Source organism: Pogona vitticeps, chromosome 3 (assembly GCF_051106095.1).
Source record: "Pogona vitticeps strain Pit_001003342236 chromosome 3, PviZW2.1, whole genome shotgun sequence".
Taxonomy (NCBI): Eukaryota; Metazoa; Chordata; class Lepidosauria; order Squamata; family Agamidae; genus Pogona; species Pogona vitticeps.
This window is the reverse complement of record NC_135785.1, coordinates 109,209,454-109,229,686: the sequence shown is the minus strand read 5'-3', so window position 1 is coordinate 109,229,686 and position 20,233 is coordinate 109,209,454. Positions and strand designations below refer to the sequence as shown.

At 41.2% G+C, this 20,233-nt stretch overlaps 1 protein-coding gene across 4 annotated transcripts in view; it reads left to right on the top strand.

Moving 5' to 3' along the window:
• Positions 1 to 18,476, top strand: part of ANXA11 (annexin A11) — a 51,596-nt gene extending 33,120 nt beyond the window's left edge. For all 4 annotated transcript variants that reach the window (XM_020802517.3, XM_072995034.2, XM_078391047.1 and 1 more), the window contains 12 exons: positions 1,451 to 1,777; positions 2,248 to 2,335; positions 4,785 to 4,879; positions 6,399 to 6,512; positions 7,526 to 7,616; positions 7,883 to 7,962; positions 9,137 to 9,193; positions 10,440 to 10,533; positions 11,377 to 11,472; positions 13,410 to 13,468; positions 14,012 to 14,134; positions 16,699 to 18,476. In XM_020802517.3, the coding sequence (XP_020658176.3) occupies positions 1,451 to 1,777; positions 2,248 to 2,335; positions 4,785 to 4,879; positions 6,399 to 6,512; positions 7,526 to 7,616; positions 7,883 to 7,962; positions 9,137 to 9,193; positions 10,440 to 10,533; positions 11,377 to 11,472; positions 13,410 to 13,468; positions 14,012 to 14,134; positions 16,699 to 16,758 (1,284 nt within the window). In that variant the 3' untranslated portion in view covers positions 16,759 to 18,476. The remainder of the gene's footprint in view (positions 1 to 1,450; positions 1,778 to 2,247; positions 2,336 to 4,784; positions 4,880 to 6,398; positions 6,513 to 7,525; positions 7,617 to 7,882; positions 7,963 to 9,136; positions 9,194 to 10,439; positions 10,534 to 11,376; positions 11,473 to 13,409; positions 13,469 to 14,011; positions 14,135 to 16,698) is intronic.
• The last annotated feature ends 1,757 nt before the right edge of the window (positions 18,477 to 20,233 follow it).

Here is a 20,233-nt window from a genome sequence, read left to right as displayed (position 1 = left end):
AGATAAGTGGTTTACCATTCCCTTCTTCTAGGGACATAGAAATCATAAAATCATAGAAAAGTGAAGTTGGAAGGGTCCTACAAGACCATCAAGTCCAACTCCCTGCCCAGTCCTGGGGCTGTCCATCTTAGATCACCATGAGCAAACAAACAAATACTGTGTCTTCAAGTCAATCCTGATTTATAGAACCCTTTTCAGGGTTTTCCAAGTAGAGAATATTCAGAAGTGGTTTACCGTTTCCTTCTTCTGGGGGATCCTGGGACTGTGGAGCTTGCCCAAGGCCACATAGACTGGCTTCTCCGGGATGCACAGTGGGAAACTGAACTCCCAAGCTTTGGCTCCATAGCCACATATTGAAACCACTGAGCTCTCAAACAAACAAACAGCTTTTGACCTATACCAGTTTTCATCAGGCTGTACACCAGTATATTGTGAGACACTGCTCATAAAGCGTGTTGTTAGAAGCAGAAAGTTTGAGAAGGTTCTCACTTTAAACAGTCCCTGATGCAAATGAAGCCTGAGGTTTGCTTTTTGAAGAACTGCAACCACCAGACGAAGCAAACTCATTTGCAAGAAATGGAAGTGAGAAGGCTTGTTCCATGACAAATTGATGCTTCCAACTGCTGAAGGAATACCCACTTGTAACAACACCCTGCCTATACTCTCTGGCTTGAGCTCCAAATATAGGTTTCCTGAAGAATGACTGCATTGTATTGATGAACTCTTGAGCGTGAAAGCCTCTATAGGCAAGATAATGATTTTGTGTCTAGAAGCAGTGCTGCCTCAAATAGTGAAAAATCATCATCGTCTTAGAACTTCAGGGCAGGAAGGGATCCTATGGATGACTGAGTCCAGCCCTTTGTCAAAGAGGCACGGTGGGGAATCAGAGTCCAAACCTCTGTCTGGCTCTGCGCCAGCTAAATAAGCCACTGAGCTCTCATTAGCTGGCTGGCTCGGTGTGTTAGGTATCTGGCTGCAGAGTCTGGGGTTGGGAGTTCAGTTCCCCACTGTGCATCCTGGAAGAGCCAGCCTATGTGGCCTTGGGCAACCTACACCGTCCCTGGATGCTCCCAGAAGCAGGGAAGGGTGAACCACTTCCGGGAGGCTATGCTCTTTTGATATTGTCTTCAACATTAGATATTACCTGGCCTCTTTAGAAGGCGGTTGCATTTTTTTCATAATGTGCACAGTGCTCTGAACGTGGTCCAGAAAGGGCAGGCAAAGCAAGACTCGTGGACCCCCTGTGACCCCTAATTCCCTGCTTTGCTCCATTCCCCATTTTATTTTTTTGCTTCAAATGGCCAGTTTCTCTTTCAAGGAGGCCATTTGCCCCTCACCCCAACTTGGAGCACAGGCCTCGCCCTCTAAAATACTGTGTAAGAGTTATGTATTATTGGGTGTAGGTTTGCTTTCACTCAGCATTGGCCTGATGGTCTGTTTGTTGTTGCAGGCTTCTAATTTGTCGGGAACGTTTGGCGGGGCCAATGTGCCACCAAGTATGTACCCTCAGGCCCCAGGTGGTTATCCTTCTGTTCCCCCGGGCGGATTTGGACCTCCTCCACAAGGACAGCAAGCTTCCTTTGGAGGGTACCCACCATCGGGGATGCCATCTTACCCATCATATCCAGGCGGCCCCATGCCACCACCAGGACAGCAGCCCCAGCCGGTGCCATATCCTGGGCAGCAACCCATGCCAAGTTTCCCTCCTGGGGCCCCTGTCAACCCTTCTGTGCCTTCATATCCAGGACCGGCAACACCTATGATTAATCCTGGAGCAGTAAGTTGAAGAATTTAGTTTTAATTTACTGGCCTTCTTTCTTTTAGTGCAAAGTACAGCTGGGGCGCAATCTCATCAGCAGCACACATGGGCTCCGGAAACCCAGTTGGTGGCAGGACAGCTGGAAAGGGAAGGAGAGGTTTGCCATTTGCAGGTGACAAGTGAATGCGGGGGGGCTTAATGACTCTCCTGCTTTCACATAATGGTAAATGCCATTAAATGTTGAACAGAAACATTATAAACTGTTCTGTCTCAACCATCAAATCCTATTCACCTGCCGTTTATGAAACTTAAAGTATCTAAATAAAGTGGTTATCAAGATATAAGGAGTTCAATTGTCAAACAGAAGGGGTTGGGATTTTTGTTGTTGTTTATAGCCACATCTCTTGTAAATGTGGCTATAAAGATGTCTCGGATTTAGCAACTGTTAAGTTTTCATTGATGCATCTCTTTATCTTGTGACAACCTAGTCTGGACATCGAGGCACAATCCATGATGCCCCCTCGTTTGACCCCCTGAGGGATGCCGAAGTGTTACGGAAAGCCATGAAGGGATTTGGTGAGTAGTGCTTGAATTCCAGGTTAAGTGGGGTTTGTGTGTGTGCGTGTGCGTGTGCATGTATGTATATATTTTTTTCCTTTTGGTTTCTTAAAATAACGAGACAGCAGCTTTGTCCCATCAAAACTGCCCTTTTTTTCTCAACAGCATTTCTCTAAAGCAGTGGTTCTTAACCTTGGGTTACTCAGGTGTTTTTGAACTGCAACTCCCAGAAACCCCAGCCAGCACAGCTAGTGGTGAAGGCTTCTGGGAGTTGCAGTCCAAAAACATCTGAGTAACCCAAGGTTAAGAACCACTGCTCTAAAGCAGTGGTCCTCAACGTTGGGCCTCCAGATGTTGTTGAACTACAACTCCCAGAAGCCTTCACCACCACCTCTGCTGGCCAGGATTTCTGGGAGTTGAAGTCCAAGAACATCTGGAGGCCCAAGGTTGGGGACCACTGCTCTAAAGGACTGTTGGAAAATGTTGCAGGTCACAGCTGTGGCTACAGATGTCTTGAAAGCAAACCTGGAAACAACAATGTATGCTTCTTTTGCCCTTGAACAGAAGTTCTTTGAGCAGAATATATGCCAAAATATCTGTAGTTGCTGGTCCTTTTTAAATTCCCTTCTGGCTTCCCAGACAACATTTAATTTTGCCCCCCAAATTGATAAGGCTTTGAAGCAGTGGCCAAAATCCTGTATGCTTAAACAGAGTAAATCACACTAGAGTAGGCTCATTGAGGGTTTACTAAGTTATCTCCTCTATAAGTTCCATTTATTCAAATGGGCCTACACTAACTGTGACTTACCTTAGCATAGTAAATCACAGTTAAAGTAAACCCATTGGAATTAATGGAATGCATGGATTTGGTTGGCTAAAATTCCCATTGATTTAATGGTCCGACTCTAGTGACTTGCTATTCTTAAGGATATAGAATTTTAGCTATTTAAAAAATTATTAGATTTTTAAAATAAAATGCGTATTTATATATTTCAACTAATCAATCAGTACATTTATTATGGTCATATGACCTTTTCAATACATAATAACCAATTAAATTAATTAAACAATACAGAAAACCCAAACTTTTTTAAAAAGCAACAAAAAGTGAAGCATCTTCCAATAAGTAGGCCCTTATTTGTATTATTGCAAAGAAAATAATAGGAACTTTTGCAGTGACCTCAGGATTCCAGTCTGACAATCAATCACTTTTCAGGATAGCCTTGAATTTTTTTTTGCAAGAGGGGACAAATTAAATCATTCCTTATTTCTTCATAGAACTTACCGTATAGGAGGACATGAGATAAAAATTCAGGATCCCCTGCCATGTCTGGACAATATCTTGACAGTTAGAATTACTTCAACTTTTTATAAAACTCTTTTTCTGTCTTTTACAATATTTTGTTGTCTTTCCCACAAGATTTTATTCTGCTTTCAAATGCCATATTTACTTTGTATCCAGTGTGCACAAAGCATATAGTACCCAGGCTTGCTTGCTTGCTTGCTTGCTTGCTTGCTTGCTTGCTTGCTTCCTTCCTTCCTTCCTTCCAACAAACAAACAAACAAACAAACAAACAAACAAACAAACAAACAAACAAACAAACAAACAAACAAACAAACACTTTATTTAAATAAATAAATGTTTTTTGTTTATTTATTTAATGGATCTACCATTGTAAGATGTGCTGCTCAATACTTGTTAAGGTAGCAGGAGAAAAATATGAAGGAGGTTACTTTTAATTATATAAGCATGTGGAATAGGCTGTAGATCAGACCTGGGCAAAGTGTGGCCCGAGGGCCACATACAGCCTGCGAGCAGTTTTGAACATCAAAACCATTTATAGCTTTCTGTCTAAAGTTGATCAGTTGGTCATCTTTAACATACTGCAAAAAAAAAAAAAAACCTCTTTAGTATTTGTGAAGATTAACAAGTTTAAAATAAAAACAATCATAACATCACTGTTTTATTTTACAGTATTTTTAAGTAAAGTTGGTTCGGCCCCCGAACACAGTTCAGATTTTTCATGTGGCTCCCCTATAGAAATTAATTGCCCACCCCTGCTGTAGATGCTCTCAGATGAGGCCTTGCAGTGAGAATCATGCAGTGAGAATATCTCTTTTATCGACTGTGACAGAGCACCCAAACCAGAATTTTCTACTTTTGGACTGCAGCACCCAAACCAGAATTTTCCAGCCAGCACATGGCTGTACATGCCTCAGGACTTCTAGGAGCTGCAGTCCAAAAAAAGTAATTTTTTCCCAAGCTCTGATCCAGAGAGTTCTGTTTTTCACTTGTAACCCTCCAATATTTTTCCACTCCTCCTCCTCCTTCTTTTCTTTCTCTAGTAAGTAGTTGATAAAGGAAAGTCAAAACACCCGCACAGTGCCTTTTGGTTGATTGTGTTAGCACCAGCCCATCTGGGAGCATGTGATTTTAATTGTTTAATGTCCTTGTTTGTATTTTCAGGCACCGATGAGCAGGCAATCATAGACTGCCTTGGAAGTCGTTCAAATAAGCAACGGCAACAGATTATACTCTCGTTCAAGACAGCCTATGGAAAAGTAAGTCTTCCTATATTATCTCACCGTCCTGTGAAATAATAGTACTTACATATTATTTGTGTAGCATCCTTAGCATGCACAGTGCTTCACAGATTGCAAGAGAATTGATCCCTGCCTTTAGGAAATTACAACCTAAAACACAACACAGGAGACATCATATAAGGACATAAGAAGAGCTCTGCTGGATCAGGCCAAGGTCCCATCTAGTCCACCTTCCTGTTTCTCACAGTGGCCCCACCAGACGGCTCTAGGAACACAGGAGACAACTAGATACCTGTCTCCTGATCCCCCTCCCCTGCATCTGGCATTTGGAGGTACCTTCCTTTTAAGCCTGAATATTATACATCCCCATCATGGCTTGTAACCTGCAATGGACTTTTCCTCCAGAAATCTATCCAATCCCCTTTTAAAGGCATCTAGTCCAGATGCCATCACCACATCCTGTGGCAAGGAGTTCCACAGACTAAAAACACACTGGGTAAAGAAATATTTGCTTTTGTCTGTTCTCACTATCCCAACACTCAATTTGAGTGGATGTCCCCTGATTCTAGGATTGTGTGAGAGGGAAAAGAGCTTTCCTCTATCCACTTTATCCATCCCCTGCATAATTTTATACATCTTCATCATGTCCCCCCTCAGGCGCCTTTCTAGACTAAAGAGCCCCAGATGCTGTAGCCTTTCCTCATAAGGGAGATTCCCAGCCCAGTAATCATTTTAGTTACTCTCTTCGGCACCTTTTCCAGTTCCACTCTGTCTCTTTTGAGGTGCGGCGACCAGAACTGTACGCAGTACTCCAGGTCATGGAGGAATAGGAAGGAAGTAAAGGTGAGCATAGACAGGGAGGAGTTTGTGGCAGGTTAGGGTTAGCATGAAGCTGACTTAACATGGTTGATGGCCAATAAGAGGTTGAGTCATTGAGAAAAGTGGTTGTTGATGAGAGATTTGAAGGACATAGGAGAGGGCCTGTTACTGTGGTGCTCTGCCAGGCATTTTCAAAGACGCAGGGCAGCAAGAAAGAGAGGTTGGACTCTTCTGAAGGGAGGGGCTTGGAGCTGGGAGAATCTGGCTCATGGGCAGAAATGTATTGAAACGTAAGAGTGACAAGGTCATGAAGGGATTGGGAGGTATGGACAAAGGTCCAGAAGCAGTCAAGAAGTCAGTGTGGGAGTTTAAAGAGGAGTGTCACTATTAGAGTGACAGAGTGGTGAATTATTTTGGTGCCAAATTTATTAGAGCCATTAGAACACCCCAAGAGGTACAAAATAAGCCTTTGTCTCCTGCTGAAGAATTCTGAGTAATATACACACATATTCTCAATAGGGTGTGTGCACAAATACAGCCCTGTGTATAGGATTGCATTTGTTTGGGATTGCAGCCTTGAATTATTGGTATTGCTTGAACAGAAAGATTGATTATGACATGCTGTGAATGTTTAGTGTATGCTTACTATGTCATTCTTTAATTGCACTGTATATCATTGTACAATTACAATAGGTTCTTTGTTTTAATTTAAAAACAGGATTTGATCAAGGATCTGAAATCTGAGCTCTCGGGCAACTTTGAGAGGGCAATCTTGGCCATGATGAAGACACCTATCATGTTTGATGTTCATGAAATAAAAGATGCCATCAAGGTTTGTAGGGTTGCAAATAAAATTGATCGCTGAAAAGGTTCACGCCTCCCTATTCTTACCTGGTCCTCCCTCTCTCTGTCACTCCCCCTCCGACCTCTTTCCAAGCCACCATTCATACAAGTCCTAAGCTTAACCATTTGAACCTCATCAGACAGTGCTCAGCAGCCAGACTTGCTTTTTGTTCTTTGCCCTAGTTCAGCGTTCCTCCAGGTGCGGCCTCCAAATGTGTGAGGCTACAACTCTTAGAACCCCGCTTGTAGGGCTCTTGGCTGGAGCTGGCCTGGGATGCGGTTCAAAACCTGTGTAGGACACTGCATCTTGGGATGCTGACCTAAGTATATATTTTTCCTGCTGCACTTTGCCCTGATGGTATTTTTTAATAAACAACTTTCACTCCCTTCTTTTCATGGTGGGAGTAGGGAATGGTAGATACTTGTAGATTTTTCTAATAGCATTGAATGGGAGCCCTGAACTAGTATTCCCAGTTAAAATGAGCATTTTAATTCACCCTTTTCTGGTCTCTGCTGACCCACCTGAGAACCCTTGTGATCTTTGCCCGGTCTTGTCTGAAGTCTAGTGATGGGATAGAATCCTCCTTCACTGGTGTTAAAACATGCAGGTTAGCTCGAAGGATGCAGGATGGGCCATATGGCTTCCCTAGATACTAAGTATACATAGGTGGCTAGCAGAGCAGAATTGACCAGAGAGTTAGGAAGAAGTTCGCTTTTACATATTGTCGTTTTAATGATATAAGCTGCCTTGAGTCCTTTTTAAGTGGCATCAAAATATTTGAAACAAATAAAATAAATTAGATAAAGTTGGCAAAGCTTCACCCAGCATTTGCTGCAATATTAAGTTGTCTCATTTGGCCCCATGGTAGGGCCAGCACTGCTCTTGGGAGATGTGAAGTCTTGAAATGGTGATGTCATTCAGCCACCTCCTCTGTTTCTGTAAAAGAGGCCAGAGAAATCTGTATGGTACTGAGATTAGTTTCTTTTTTCTTTCTTTCTTAGGGTGCTGGCACTGATGAAGCATGCCTGATTGAGATCCTGGCATCTCGTAGCAATGACCACATTCGGGAAATCAGTAGAGCCTACAAAACAGGTTGGTTTTGCGGCGGTTCAGTATTTCTTCCTGTTGTGGTTCTATCAGATCACTGAGTACCTAAAATGGGGCTATGTTAAATAGAAAAAGAAAAACACACACACACACACACACACAAACGGACGGACGGACGGACGGACGGATGGATATCCTTTCTTCAAGGCAGATATGCATGTATGTTTTTGCATGATGTTTATAGATGTAGTTTATCCTTTCTCCTTTGTAATCCATCTACAAAATTAGTTTTTTCTATGTGATTTCTGCAGAATTTAAGAAAACGCTGGAAGAAGCCATTAGAAGTGACACATCTGGACATTTCCAGAGGCTTTTGATTTCACTTGCTCAGGTATGTATAAGATTGTTAAAAGCTGTCATATTATGCTGTTTTTATTATTATTACTCTGTCATCATACTTATCCAAAGGAAAAAAAATAAAACGATTTATATTAATAATTTGGAATTCAAATATTTTTACATTTGTAACTTCTATGGGTAGAGTACTGGAAAGATATTGATGGCTCTACCACTGAGGTAAAAATTGATACATGAGATTTCTTAACACATTTCTAACACATTGGCTGAAATCTTATTACACAGTTATGTAATAGGTGAGTTGCCTTGAGTGAAGAAATCTCAGTAGTCATGCAGCTTAGTATGCAACAGATAATGTCTGGGGAAATTTCTAAATTAAGGCAAATCACTTTTCAAAGTTATGCCCTTTGTGTAACTGTGCAACAAGATTTCAGGCATTATGTGGTAAATGTAACCAGGAAGTAGGTGCTTGTGGGGACTGGGAGAGGTAGAGGAAGAGAGAGATTGTTTGTACCTTAACAGGCCTCTTCCTGTAATTTCTCACAACCTTGTAAGTTCCTGGCTTGCATAAAGGGCAAGTAGCCTACAGCTCTGTGCTGCCACAAAGGAGGGATTTCGGCTATAAATTGGAGACCCGTTTAGAACATTGCAGTGGACTGTTGCAGTGGACTGCAGTGGGCAGTGGAAAGAATTCTGCTTGGATGCTGAAACAGAGAAGGTGCTTGGATGCAAATGCTCTCCATTGTTTTGGTAGTCTGGACATAATAAAAAAAATTGCAGTTAGTTTAAGCTAGAAAGTGGATTGCTCCAACCTTTTTCCTTTGGTGGAGAAGGACAGGGGAGATCAAATCATGCCTGAGACTCAAGGAGGCTTCTTCTCTTACTCGTAAATCATGGTTCCAACAGTTTCATTTTTAAATCTAGTTATAAATTTGCAGTTTGCATTTTCTTTGTTCTTCGGAACATAGATATAGATGTTCTTTAAGAAGTTAAATAGAATAACAACGTGTTGGCATTCATTCCACTTTTAAGTCTTGGTATCCTGACAAATCAGACATCATATGGAGAACTTAAATCTTTTGCTCTCTTTTCTTGAGAATCAGCCTTAGTATCATTTTGTTCTTTAGAACTGCTATTGGCATTGTGTACCATGCTATGAAAGCTGCAATTCGTGCATTGATGGGATTCTTGCTGCTTTTTCTTTTCAGGGAAACAGAGATGAAAGTACCAATGTGAACATGTCACTTGTCCAAAGTGATGCTCAGGTCAGTATGAGAAGTGTCATTAACCTTCTACATTTTCCAATGATTTTTTTTTAACTCTGCACAGCTAAACTACTGGTACAGCATATGCCTAAATTACTGAGTTTAAAAGAAAGATATTAAATTCCAATTTTTTTAAAAAAATCTTCGTTTTGACAATGTGTGCTGCTCCCTGCCATGCTTAGTTTTTTCTTTTAATATATATCTTTAGAGGAAAAGCATGATTAACTCCAAAACTGTTCACATTGAATATATTTACCCATCCACTAAATGCTCCTTTAAAAAAAATGGGGAGAGGAAATTGGTATGCCTTTGAAACTGCACTGAAAACTAGTCTTGGTTGTCGTTTTGTTAGTCAGCAGCAATGGAGGCAGCAGCAATGACGGTGATAGTTGTGTGTATATCTATAACACTGTAAAATTAACCTGCAGCTGTTCCATCTTTGGAGCTGTCCTTCAGATAAATTGTGACTATATTAAAACTGTCCTGAATTTTTTAATTTTTTTTTTAAGTTCCTCTTATGGAGACTTTAATTTGCTTTGAATTGCATGAAAAGAAGACACACAGCCCTTTATCAGAGGCATCTTAGAAGCCCATCAGTTTTTCTTTGAGTCCAAGTGCAAAGAGAGAGACTTGGAGACTTTCCACAGCTTTTTCAGTTACCTTACGAGAAACTGTTTCACAACTGAAAATATTTGTTATAAAACATGTTGGCTTGACGTTAGATATAAGGAACACAGGGCTTACATGTTCAGGGTGAACCTGATGTCATTATTATGCTGGGCATTTATGCTGGGCATTTCCCCACCAGTGATAGGAGGTTAAGGCCGAGGGATACGCTGCTCAGGACACATAAGGGGAAGTTGTATGGCATGTTCTGAAGGAGAGAACTGCCTAGACCTGGCCAGATTAAGTGGTGCAGTAAGCCACAGTCCCAGAATACCAGGATGAGAGAATGAGATGAGTGTCCTTTTGAGCTTCTGCTAAGGAGAGAGTCTGCCTGCATAGTAATGCAGGATCCTGACACTTGCACAAGCAATGCCTACGAAGGAAAGTCTCCCTGTGCTAGAGCAACAGCAATGCTTATCACAGTGGCGGGACTTTCCAGTCAGTGGAAGCTCATTAGGCCATGGGCCTGAACGATTAAAGAGGAATAAACCTTTGTCTAGAAAGCAGAGCACGAATTCCGGAAGTAGTTAAGCTGAAGTAATTGGATGATGAGCGCCTGCGGTCTTTGTGTTCTTTCTAGGCCTTGTACGCGGCAGGAGAGAATCGACTTGGGACTGACGAGTCCAAGTTCAATGCCATTCTGTGTGCAAGAAGTAGAGCTCACCTCAGAGCAGGTAACGTGGCCTATAAATGCCTCTGTTGTGGCGTGCAATAAAAAAACAAAACTGTTTTATGTCTAGAGTCCATAAGATTAGGCTCCACCCAGTGCAAGAAGCTTTGGGTGCTGTGCCTCTTTCATCACATCAGATACTCAACTGGGTTTCTTTTTCTTCTCAAGTGGCTTGACCTGTAATAGAAGTTTGCAGTCAGCTCTGACCAGGTAGAAAGGAAGGCTGGGCACCTTGAGCCTTATGTATACTCCCTGTAGAAATAATGAGATGGGCTGCACCAACTTAAGAGCCTCGTGGCGCAGTGGTTAAAACGCTGTACTGCAGCTAAAACTGTGCTCACGACCTGGGGTTCAAATCCCAGGTAGCCGGCTCAAGGTTGACTCAGCCTTCTATCCTTCCGAGGTCGGTAAAATGAGTACCCAGCTTGCTGGGGAGGCAATGTGTAGCCTGCATAATTAACTTGTAAACCGCCCAGGGAGTGCTTGAAGCACTATGGGGTGGTATATAAGTCCAATAAATAAATAAATAAAATAAATAAACTTAAATTACCTTCTTCTGCACGCTGATAAATTAACAAAGCAGTCCTTGTTTTCCTTTGTACCTTGTCACACTTTTATGGCTTTTCCTCGTTCTTTATGCCCTCGTTTAGATTGGGCAGGTGTGTTTCCAATTCCCATTGCTCTTCTAGAGTGTACAATTTGCCAATCCATGTTTTTGCTTCATCTTTTAAAGTAGTTGGGGTGGTGGTGGGGGTGGTGTCAGTGGACTGACTACGACTGAGGTGCCAACCCTGGGACTTGGGTTCAGAGTGTCTAAGACGGAAGAGTAACTTCTCCCCCTCTCTAGTTTTCAGTGAATACCAGCGAATGTGTAACCGTGACATTGAGAAGAGCATAAGCAGAGAGATGTCTGGAGATCTTGAATCTGGCATGCTGGCAGTAGGTGAGTGGATCTCCAAAGTATGAAGAGAATTGTGTTTTGACTCTGGTTTGAATCATGCCCCCAAAAGATACCTGCACTCCCCCTTCCTATCTTGGGAACTCCCTCCTTAAAATAGACGCCAAGTTAACCTGCGTGTCTAAAGCTCTTCCAGTTTTCACCGCTACCCTTTGGCCCTCTGTAGAACACACTGACGATTAACAATCCCTTAATTGGGTTCCAAGTAGTGTTTTGCTCTTACAAATTCCCTTTCTAACAAATATTATACTGCCAAGATCGAAATGTTGCTTGTCTTATAAGAAGCACTGAAATAAACACAAACAACAAGGGAGTCTAGTGACACCTAAAAGACTAGCAAGCTTTATTTGGCATTTTGTGGACTGTTGCCTGCTTCTTTAAATGTGAGAAAAACCTGAAATGCCTAGTTCTAGATATTTGAGTTCCAGAAATCACCATCAGAGTGATCAGTACACAGAGCAGAAACTCATGGGGTCCATGCGTGCATCTGCAACTGGATCTTCATTGCTTAATAATTTAAAAACTGGAAGATTAATATTGAAGATGTCCATGTGCTGGCTTATATTTTGATTTGCAGTTCTGTATTTGATACTTATTATTTTGTTTTGGAAGCTTTTGGCTTCCCTACCACTCTGTTTTAGTGTAAATTAGACACCTTGGCTCCACATAGCTTTCTCGTTTAACAGCCTACCTTAGCCATGGACCAAGAACTGCCAGCTGAGGGCTCATATTTGCCTTGAAGTCCTTGAGAAATTTTAGGGAAGTTACAAAATCTCTCCCCTGTAGCCTTTTGTTTGTAACACAGGAATACTAATCAGCCTCACTCAAGATAAATGGGGAAAAAAAAAGAAAAGAAAAATCTCTAACTTTTCAGATGTACAGTGAAAATGCCCAGTGTGTTGTCTTTCAAAATAGCTTTTACCCCTTTTGTGTCCTGCTTGCCTAGTCTAACTAGAAATATGTCCTTCTTTTTTGTTTCATTGAAGCTTTCAGGATTGTATGTATGGTAATACTATGCAGCGTTCTTGCAGTTTGTGTGCCTAAATTCATTGCCTTGCAGTATTTGGTCTTGAATTGATTCATCTCTCTCGATTCATGTACACAAGATGTCCAAACTCTGCTGTTTGATGTGTATTAGGTTACAGTGAACATTTGCATTCATTTTTTTCCACTTCCATGGAATGGCCAAACAAAACAGTATCTGTTTGGATTGCATGACTGTGTGCTTACCATCTTTCTTTGTTGCACTTACTTCAAATATGATATGGAAGGGTTGGGGGGCGGATATTCGGTTTCATTCATTTGCCCATCTCATTTTTTAAAGATATTTGTTTAGATAAAGCAGACCTAAACAAATGGTGGTATGGTTTTGATTTTGTAATTGGCAACTTGTTTGAAAATTAGATTGTGTAGTTTCTCTCTTTGGTTAAATAATTGTTGGTATGTGTATGGCAGAGCCATCATTCCGCATCTTGCGTGGAGTCCCTCAACCTTTCCAAACCTAATGCTGGATACGCTGCCTGGGGATGATGAGAGATACAGTTCAGCTTCCAGGATTGCTCGTGCTAGGGTTATAACAGTAGAGGATTTTGAATACTGTGCTATTTAAATGGAAAGTATAATCATTTAGGAGAACTAGTATGCTGTGGCAGATTGAGTGGCAGACTAGGACTAAGGAGACCTGAGTTCAGATCCTCTCTTGCCCATGGAAATTCTTAGGGGGTGTGAAACTAGTAAAACCACCCCTTAAATATTTCACTTACCTTCAAAACTGTGTTAGAGTCTCCATAGGTCAGATGCCGTTTGAATAGCATATTACGTACATATTATAGTTTGAAATCCCATCTCCTCTGAAGCTGCTACATTATCTACAAGCAGGTTTAGTGGATGCCAATAACCACTTGTCTCAATTTCATTTGCAGTTAAGTGTATAAAAAGCACACCTGCTTTCTTTGCGGAGAGGCTGTACAAGGCCATGAAGGTAAGTAATCTGAAATCCCACAGATTTCTGTGCTTGAATGGAGCCAGCTACTCAAGTAGATTGACACTTTACCAGAGTTCAGGACCAACTGATGTTGGTTGGGTTGTATGTTTAGGTCCAAACTATGTACTACAAGCCCCTTTAACAGTTGCTACACGGCCTTCTTTGGCCTGGAAAAGCCATTTCTATAGGTAGTGTCTGAAGGAAGTGAAGCCACATGGGATATCTGGAGAATTGTTTGCCATTCTCCCATACAGAGCTATCTCTCTCTTTCTCTCTCTCTTGATATGTGGAGTTACAGGCCCCATCACCTCTGTGCCTGTGCTAGCTGGGGATTTTGAGAGTTGTGATCCAACACATTTGGGGAGCACTGATTCAGGAAGGCTGGAGAGTAGTTACAGAAAACCTCAGTATTAAGACTTCTGGACCATAGAGTATCCGTTTAAAGCCTTGGCTTTTGGGACAGTGAACACTATATATTGTAAAGTCTGGATTGTCTTCTGACACAAATTCATACTCAGTTTCTCTTTGTGTGTGTCTCAGGGAGCAGGGACCAAAGATCGTACTCTTATTCGGATCATGGTGTCACGCAGTGAGGTTGATCTGTTGGACATACGTCAAGAATACAAGAGAATGTATGGCAAATCTCTCTACACAGACATCACGGTAAGGTCCTGTGGGGTACATTTCATCCCCTTGTCCATGTGTGTGTACTTAGCATGACAGTCTCTGAGCTGGTTGACTAGAATTGCAGCCTGTAATCATCATTGCTGGTTAGTTGGTTAGTTTATTATGCTTGTATAACCCTTCAAATACACATCATCCAATTTGCACACAGAACGTTTTTTTAAAAGAGAGAAAAGTTATCAAGCATCTTCCAATAAGTAGTTCCTTCTTCACATTACAGCAAGGGAAAAAAGGTTTGCCGAATTGAGCAGTAACATAAGGGTTCCTGTCTGACAGACAATACATAACCAACTACTCATCAGGATAGCCTGGAATATTTTTGCAAGAGGAGATGAATTAAATCATTTTCTATTTGTTCCTAGAACTTATAATAGAGAAGGACACGGGACAAAAATTCAGGCGCACCAGGCATGCATGGACAATATGTCTACTGCTGGGGAATTCCCAAAAATCTACCCAGGAATAATGCTGAGGGCAAATCATTAAATCTAGGAAAAAATACTTTGTGAGCCTGGGGTGATCTCAGAGTTGTTAAATAAGCTGCAGATGATCCATATAATGGTATAACACATCATTTGCAACATAGAGCAGGTTCTGTTCGCTGGAGAAAACAGTTCCTGTCCATCAGTATCATATAGTCTCTGGGACAGTATTCTAAACGCTTGTTGTCCAAGCATTAGAATAGAGTCATGTAGAATGCCAATGGATCTAATTTTATGCTGGACCAAAAGCAACCATTCATTAGTATAGGAACCCATTAGGATAAAGTGCACATAACCAGGATGCTCGCCTAAAAATGGAGGTGCAGCCAGAATTTTGTAGTCTAGATCACTGGTTCTTAACCTTGGGTTACTCAGGAGTTTTGGACTGCAACTCCCAGAAGCCTTCACCACCAGCTGTGCTGACTGGGGGAGTTGCAGTTCAAAAACATCCGAGTAACAAAGGTTAAGAACCACTGGTCTAGATCTATGCTCTACTTTCCAATTGGCCTGCTCCAAATTCAAGATGTATGGCTGCATATTCTACACAGTTAACACGTAAAATACAATGTAGAAACTGGCTTATATTTTCTCTACTGCAAGATTTTATACACTGGTCCAGATGGGGATACCACAGAGTAGCTGGGCCATAGGATTTGCTTTAAATAAACAAATGGCAGAAGGGACATGGTGATCATTGATGATGTAAGAAAAGTGAGCAACAGCCGACATACTATAGTTAGCCAGATTAAGTGCATATTTATAATGGGCACTCCAGCGAGAATTGTACTTGAAGTTTAACCACAGATATCTGAACTCTTTAACTTGTTCTGGAACATTATTCCAAATTGTCCAGTGGAAATTCTTTCAAAGCTTGGAAAAAAAACTCTCGTTTCTGATTTTGCAAAACTGATAGACAACAACTTGGCATCACAGTAAGCTGTGAAAGCTACCACTAGGTGCTTTAGGCCTAGCTGGGTTAATGATAAAGCTACAGCATCATCAGCTATAATCACTGTTACACATTCCTGATTTAGAAAACGTGACTACTCTAGAAGATGTTTTGGACTAGCAAGAGAACGAGAGCTACTGCCTCTCCCAGATATGGAGTCCTTTGTCTGTATGGCAGTGGTGGGCAGGGCTGTTGGTTTTGGGTAAGTGTATCCATTGGAGATGAGCAGTGGCTGTCCTCCTTACCATCAGTTGTCAATCAAAAGGCAGACAAACAGGAAGAGTTAGCTGTCAGCAAGAGGTATGTGGCATCCAGTGGCTGTGCTCCAGTCCTCCTCCTCAGATGATGCTTCCACTACGGAGTTTTGGTGTAGAATCATGTCTTTGGATTCTTGAGAAACTTAAGCCCTTTTCAAGCATTTGGAAGCATGTAAAAAATGGACAAGGGGACATTCATTAGCCCTGCCCCTTCATCTGTTCCCTACGTGCAAGGCCCTGGGGAAGTCGTCCTGGTTCCAGCTCATGTGGAGAGTCCTCATGCGCAACACGGACTCCTCCCATTCAGATGTGCTGCCTTGCGAGGACAGAGGGCAGTGGGGCTAAAGCAGTCCCTCTCTTGCGGTTACTTAGTTCAGAATGCCTGAATCAGGCTCCAGCTTCACTATGTGTTTGTGTCTTTTAAAAGATATTCTAGTACTCCTGAGAAAATAGCGCAATTAGACAAAAGATGTTTTTGTATAGGAGAGGGGGAAAAATACCATGGAACTAGGCCTTTCAAGAATCCAAATGATTCTGCTTAGAATTGCTGGTGGATTTGCATATAGATGACGCAGGCCTGCGGACGTCTTCTCTGTTAGGCCATTAGTTCTGGACTCTCCAAGGAGTCCCTTCAGGGAATCCCTTCAGTCACATTCTCTAAAACCTGCCACACAAAAGCATCTAGGCCACCATGGAGTTCTTTGCGCGCTTTGCTTCTGACAGGGCTCCCTGGAGAAGTCCATTTTGTTGGCATCTGTCATATTGGTTTCTCACATTCACCTCTAACACAACTTCATTTTTCTGTAGGGTTTTTTTTTCACTTCTGGTTTTGTTTTATTATTATTTTATTTCCAGGGTGACACTTCAGGAGACTATCGGAAAATCTTGCTCAAACTCTGTGGTGGAAACGACTAGGAGAAGCCAACTATGGGTTTGGGGGGTTGTTCTTGTTTTTTTTTTTTTTTTTTAAATAATGCTAGCTGGCATTATGTTATCATTTCACACGCTGTCAAATCTCTTCCAATACCGTGTCATGTTTGGTGAAAATTTCTTATCTTCTTTCCTTTTTTTAGTTGTGCACAAATGCAGAAAAAGTTGCAATGATAAATGGCTGCTGCACTGGTTAGTTATAGATCATGAATAGTATTTTTTTCCCATTATGGGGGAAAAATCTATATGAAAAATATGTTGTATGAATAGCTTTTTGTTTTGAAAAAATCCTGTTTTGTGTGCAAGATGATTCTTTATCTTTCTGTTCGTGTGATGCATGACAGGTTTTATATTAGCATATTTCTTGTAGTCTGAGTTGCAAGTGCCTTTTCTGAAAAGCAGGTCCTACTTACGCACTACTGAGGGTCCCACTACCAAGGATAAGCCTAAATCTGGCTCTTAAGTTGCCTTATAACATAGGGAAACAATAACAAATGAATTGTGAATACAATGTGAATTTCAATATGAGAGGTACCTGATCTTGGAATTCATCCATTTTAAACAACAAGGGAAATTGCAGACTACATGTTACACAGTGGTGCCTCGCAAGACGAATTTAATTCGTTCCGCGGTTAATGTTGTCTTGTGAAAAATTTGTCTTTTGAAACGCGTTTTCCCATAGGAATGCATTGAAATTAATTAATGGGCAAAAAAAGTCAGAACAAGGTCAAATTTGGTTTACAAAGGGTTTATTAAGTGCTCTTTAAAGCCATACATATTGTGCAAATGATTTCAAAAATTTCAATCAAAAATAGAAAAACATTTAAAAATCTGCAAACATGAGACAGGAAGAAAAAAAAAGGAAAACATTTGTCTTGCGAAGCACGGCCATAGGAACATTCATCTTGCGAGTCATCAATCCCCCCCCCATTGCCAAAACTATTTGTCTTGTGAGTTTTTTTGTCCTGCGAGGCATTCGTCTTGAGAGGCACCGCTGTACTAAATACTTCATGAGGAAGTGGATCAGCTTTGTTTTTGGAGTTGAGGGCTTTTTTTCTTGATCTAAAAGCATGATAACATATTATTTTCATAGGCACCATGATGGAGGGGGGGGAAGGGTTAAACCTTTTTTCCTTGCTTACTCTGATTTCATTGAAAGTTGGCTTCAAACTGGCAACTACTAATAATCCCCCCCAACCTGATTGACTTCATGGTGTCACTATTGGCATTGTATCTTGTTTGATTCTAGTAGAAAATCCACAATTAAATAATTCATTACTTTGTGGGCAGAAGAGGGTTTGAGCTTTTTCTCTGGAACTCAGTGCATGAACCAAAGGCTCGATTTGCATTGTTAGAATAGAGCAAAGCACCTTGATTTGGATTTGCACAGAAGCGAATGGGAATTCCATATTTATCATTGGCTAGATTGTACCCTTCCCTTGCAGAAATATGCACAAAAATGTCCCTATTTAGTCTAATGTTAACATATGTTTAAAGTGTCCCATTCAAGTCCTTGTTTCCTAAATGGGCTCAGCTTTTGAGTAGATAGTGCCAAAGGTCTTCAAGAGACTTGGAATGCCATCCACTGGAGTGCATTGCAAAGCTTGCTTTTTCAGTGGTTACTGAACTGTGCCTTTTAAAATCAGATATATGTAACTTTTTTTAAAAGCAGATTTTTACAAATAAATGTATTGGTCTTCTAAGTTTTCTGGAGTAGCTTTTTTGTTGGTTTGTGCTACATACATAATTGAAGTAGTAAATGTAAATTCTATTCATACAGCAAAAAAACAAAAAGCAGATTGTTACAGCTGATCATTCAAGGTAAAAAATGGCAAAAGAAATGCAGGAAATGCTTTGTTAGCAGATGTTGCTGTGGGTTCTCACTCGAACAATAGCAATAGGACACATGTGAACACATACACAAATCATTCCATTGTGGCTACCCATAGTTTTGGTAATGTTTTTTTTCTTCCCAAACTATTGCTTCAGAAGAAAGTCAAAGTGCCAGAATAATATATTAGAAACAAGGGATCTATCTCTGTGTTATGTTTTCCACTGATCAGCTCTTCTGGAAGCTTTAAGACCAGTGCCCCCCCTTTTTTGCGAGTGAAATGTGGAGCCTTAGGAAATGCCATTCTAGCAATCTGTTCAGGGGTTCTCCCAGTTCTCCTGTCCTCTGGCATGGCTCTGAGTTTTAATTGGGGAGGATTCCCACATATGAACTCTGCTACAACAGATTAATAGTCCACTTAGCCAAGCTTTCCAGCAGTGGCCAGCTAGATACCAACGACAAGTTGACAAAAAGGAGTGAAGGCAGGGGCAAACCAGACTTTTAGGTCTGGTCGTATGCTATAGCCAGGTTGACAGGCCTTCTATCACCTACTCTCCAGGAATACCACAAACATTAGTTGCTGATGCTACTTGTGCTGCAAGCTTCATAGCTTGAATTTTGCCAGCCTGTTAATACATTCTGTTCCTCATTTCTAGATTATACTGGTTTTCTATAGTATATCATAACTCAGGAGGTTCTGTGCACAAATGTTGTTGCTCATTCAGAAACTGCACATGCAGCATTAGGAAGACTCACGGGACTCCTGAGCAGACATTAGAATAGCATTTTCTCATGTTCTGGAGGGACTTGGGACTCACATCCACACTGCAATGTTTTTTTCATACACAAGGCATTTTGATCAGTATCATAAGGGAGATGGGGAATGAGCATCCCTAACCATTGTGCTGTGCAAAGCTTGGAAAGACACATAATAATATGTTGAAGCCATCCATAATCAAGCATTAGTAGGATGATGCTCTGGGACCCCAATATCATCCTCATTCACATACGGCTTCTACTAGTCATTAGATTCATTTTTCTTGAAAGAATGCATCATCCTACGCCTGCTTATTTACACACCATTTCTTTATTTGTCTTAAAACCAACTCTTTGGGCTGTAGTTTTAGAGTTGGTGTACAAAACTGCCTGTGTTTATAAAGTGTTCCATGATTAAGAAGCTGAAGAATTATTTTCATTATGTAAATAGAACAAGGTTTCACTGTTCAGTATTTTAAGTTTACCTATTTTAGTGGAAGAATATTTTAATTCTTCCCTCTGAGCTGCTTTTCTCACAAAGGCTGGGTTTGTTGACTGGCCAATTCGCCTTTGGCAAATATTGCTTAGTACTCACAAAGCCAAGACTACTCTTCTGTGCCTTGCAGCTTCCCTCTTCTTATTCCTTCATGGATTCGCATGCTCTGGAACCTAGCACTCGTCCCCCAGCCCTGCAGGCATGGAGTGTACACGTACCTTAGTCAGGAGTAAACAGAACTTGACCAGCAACTCCAGAAAGCTGTTGTCCTTTCTCAGTTAGAACAGAAGAAAACAGCTATGCTGGATCAGACCACAATATCTCAAATACAACATTGTGATTCCACACTAGCCAACCAGAATCCTTAAGGCAGGACA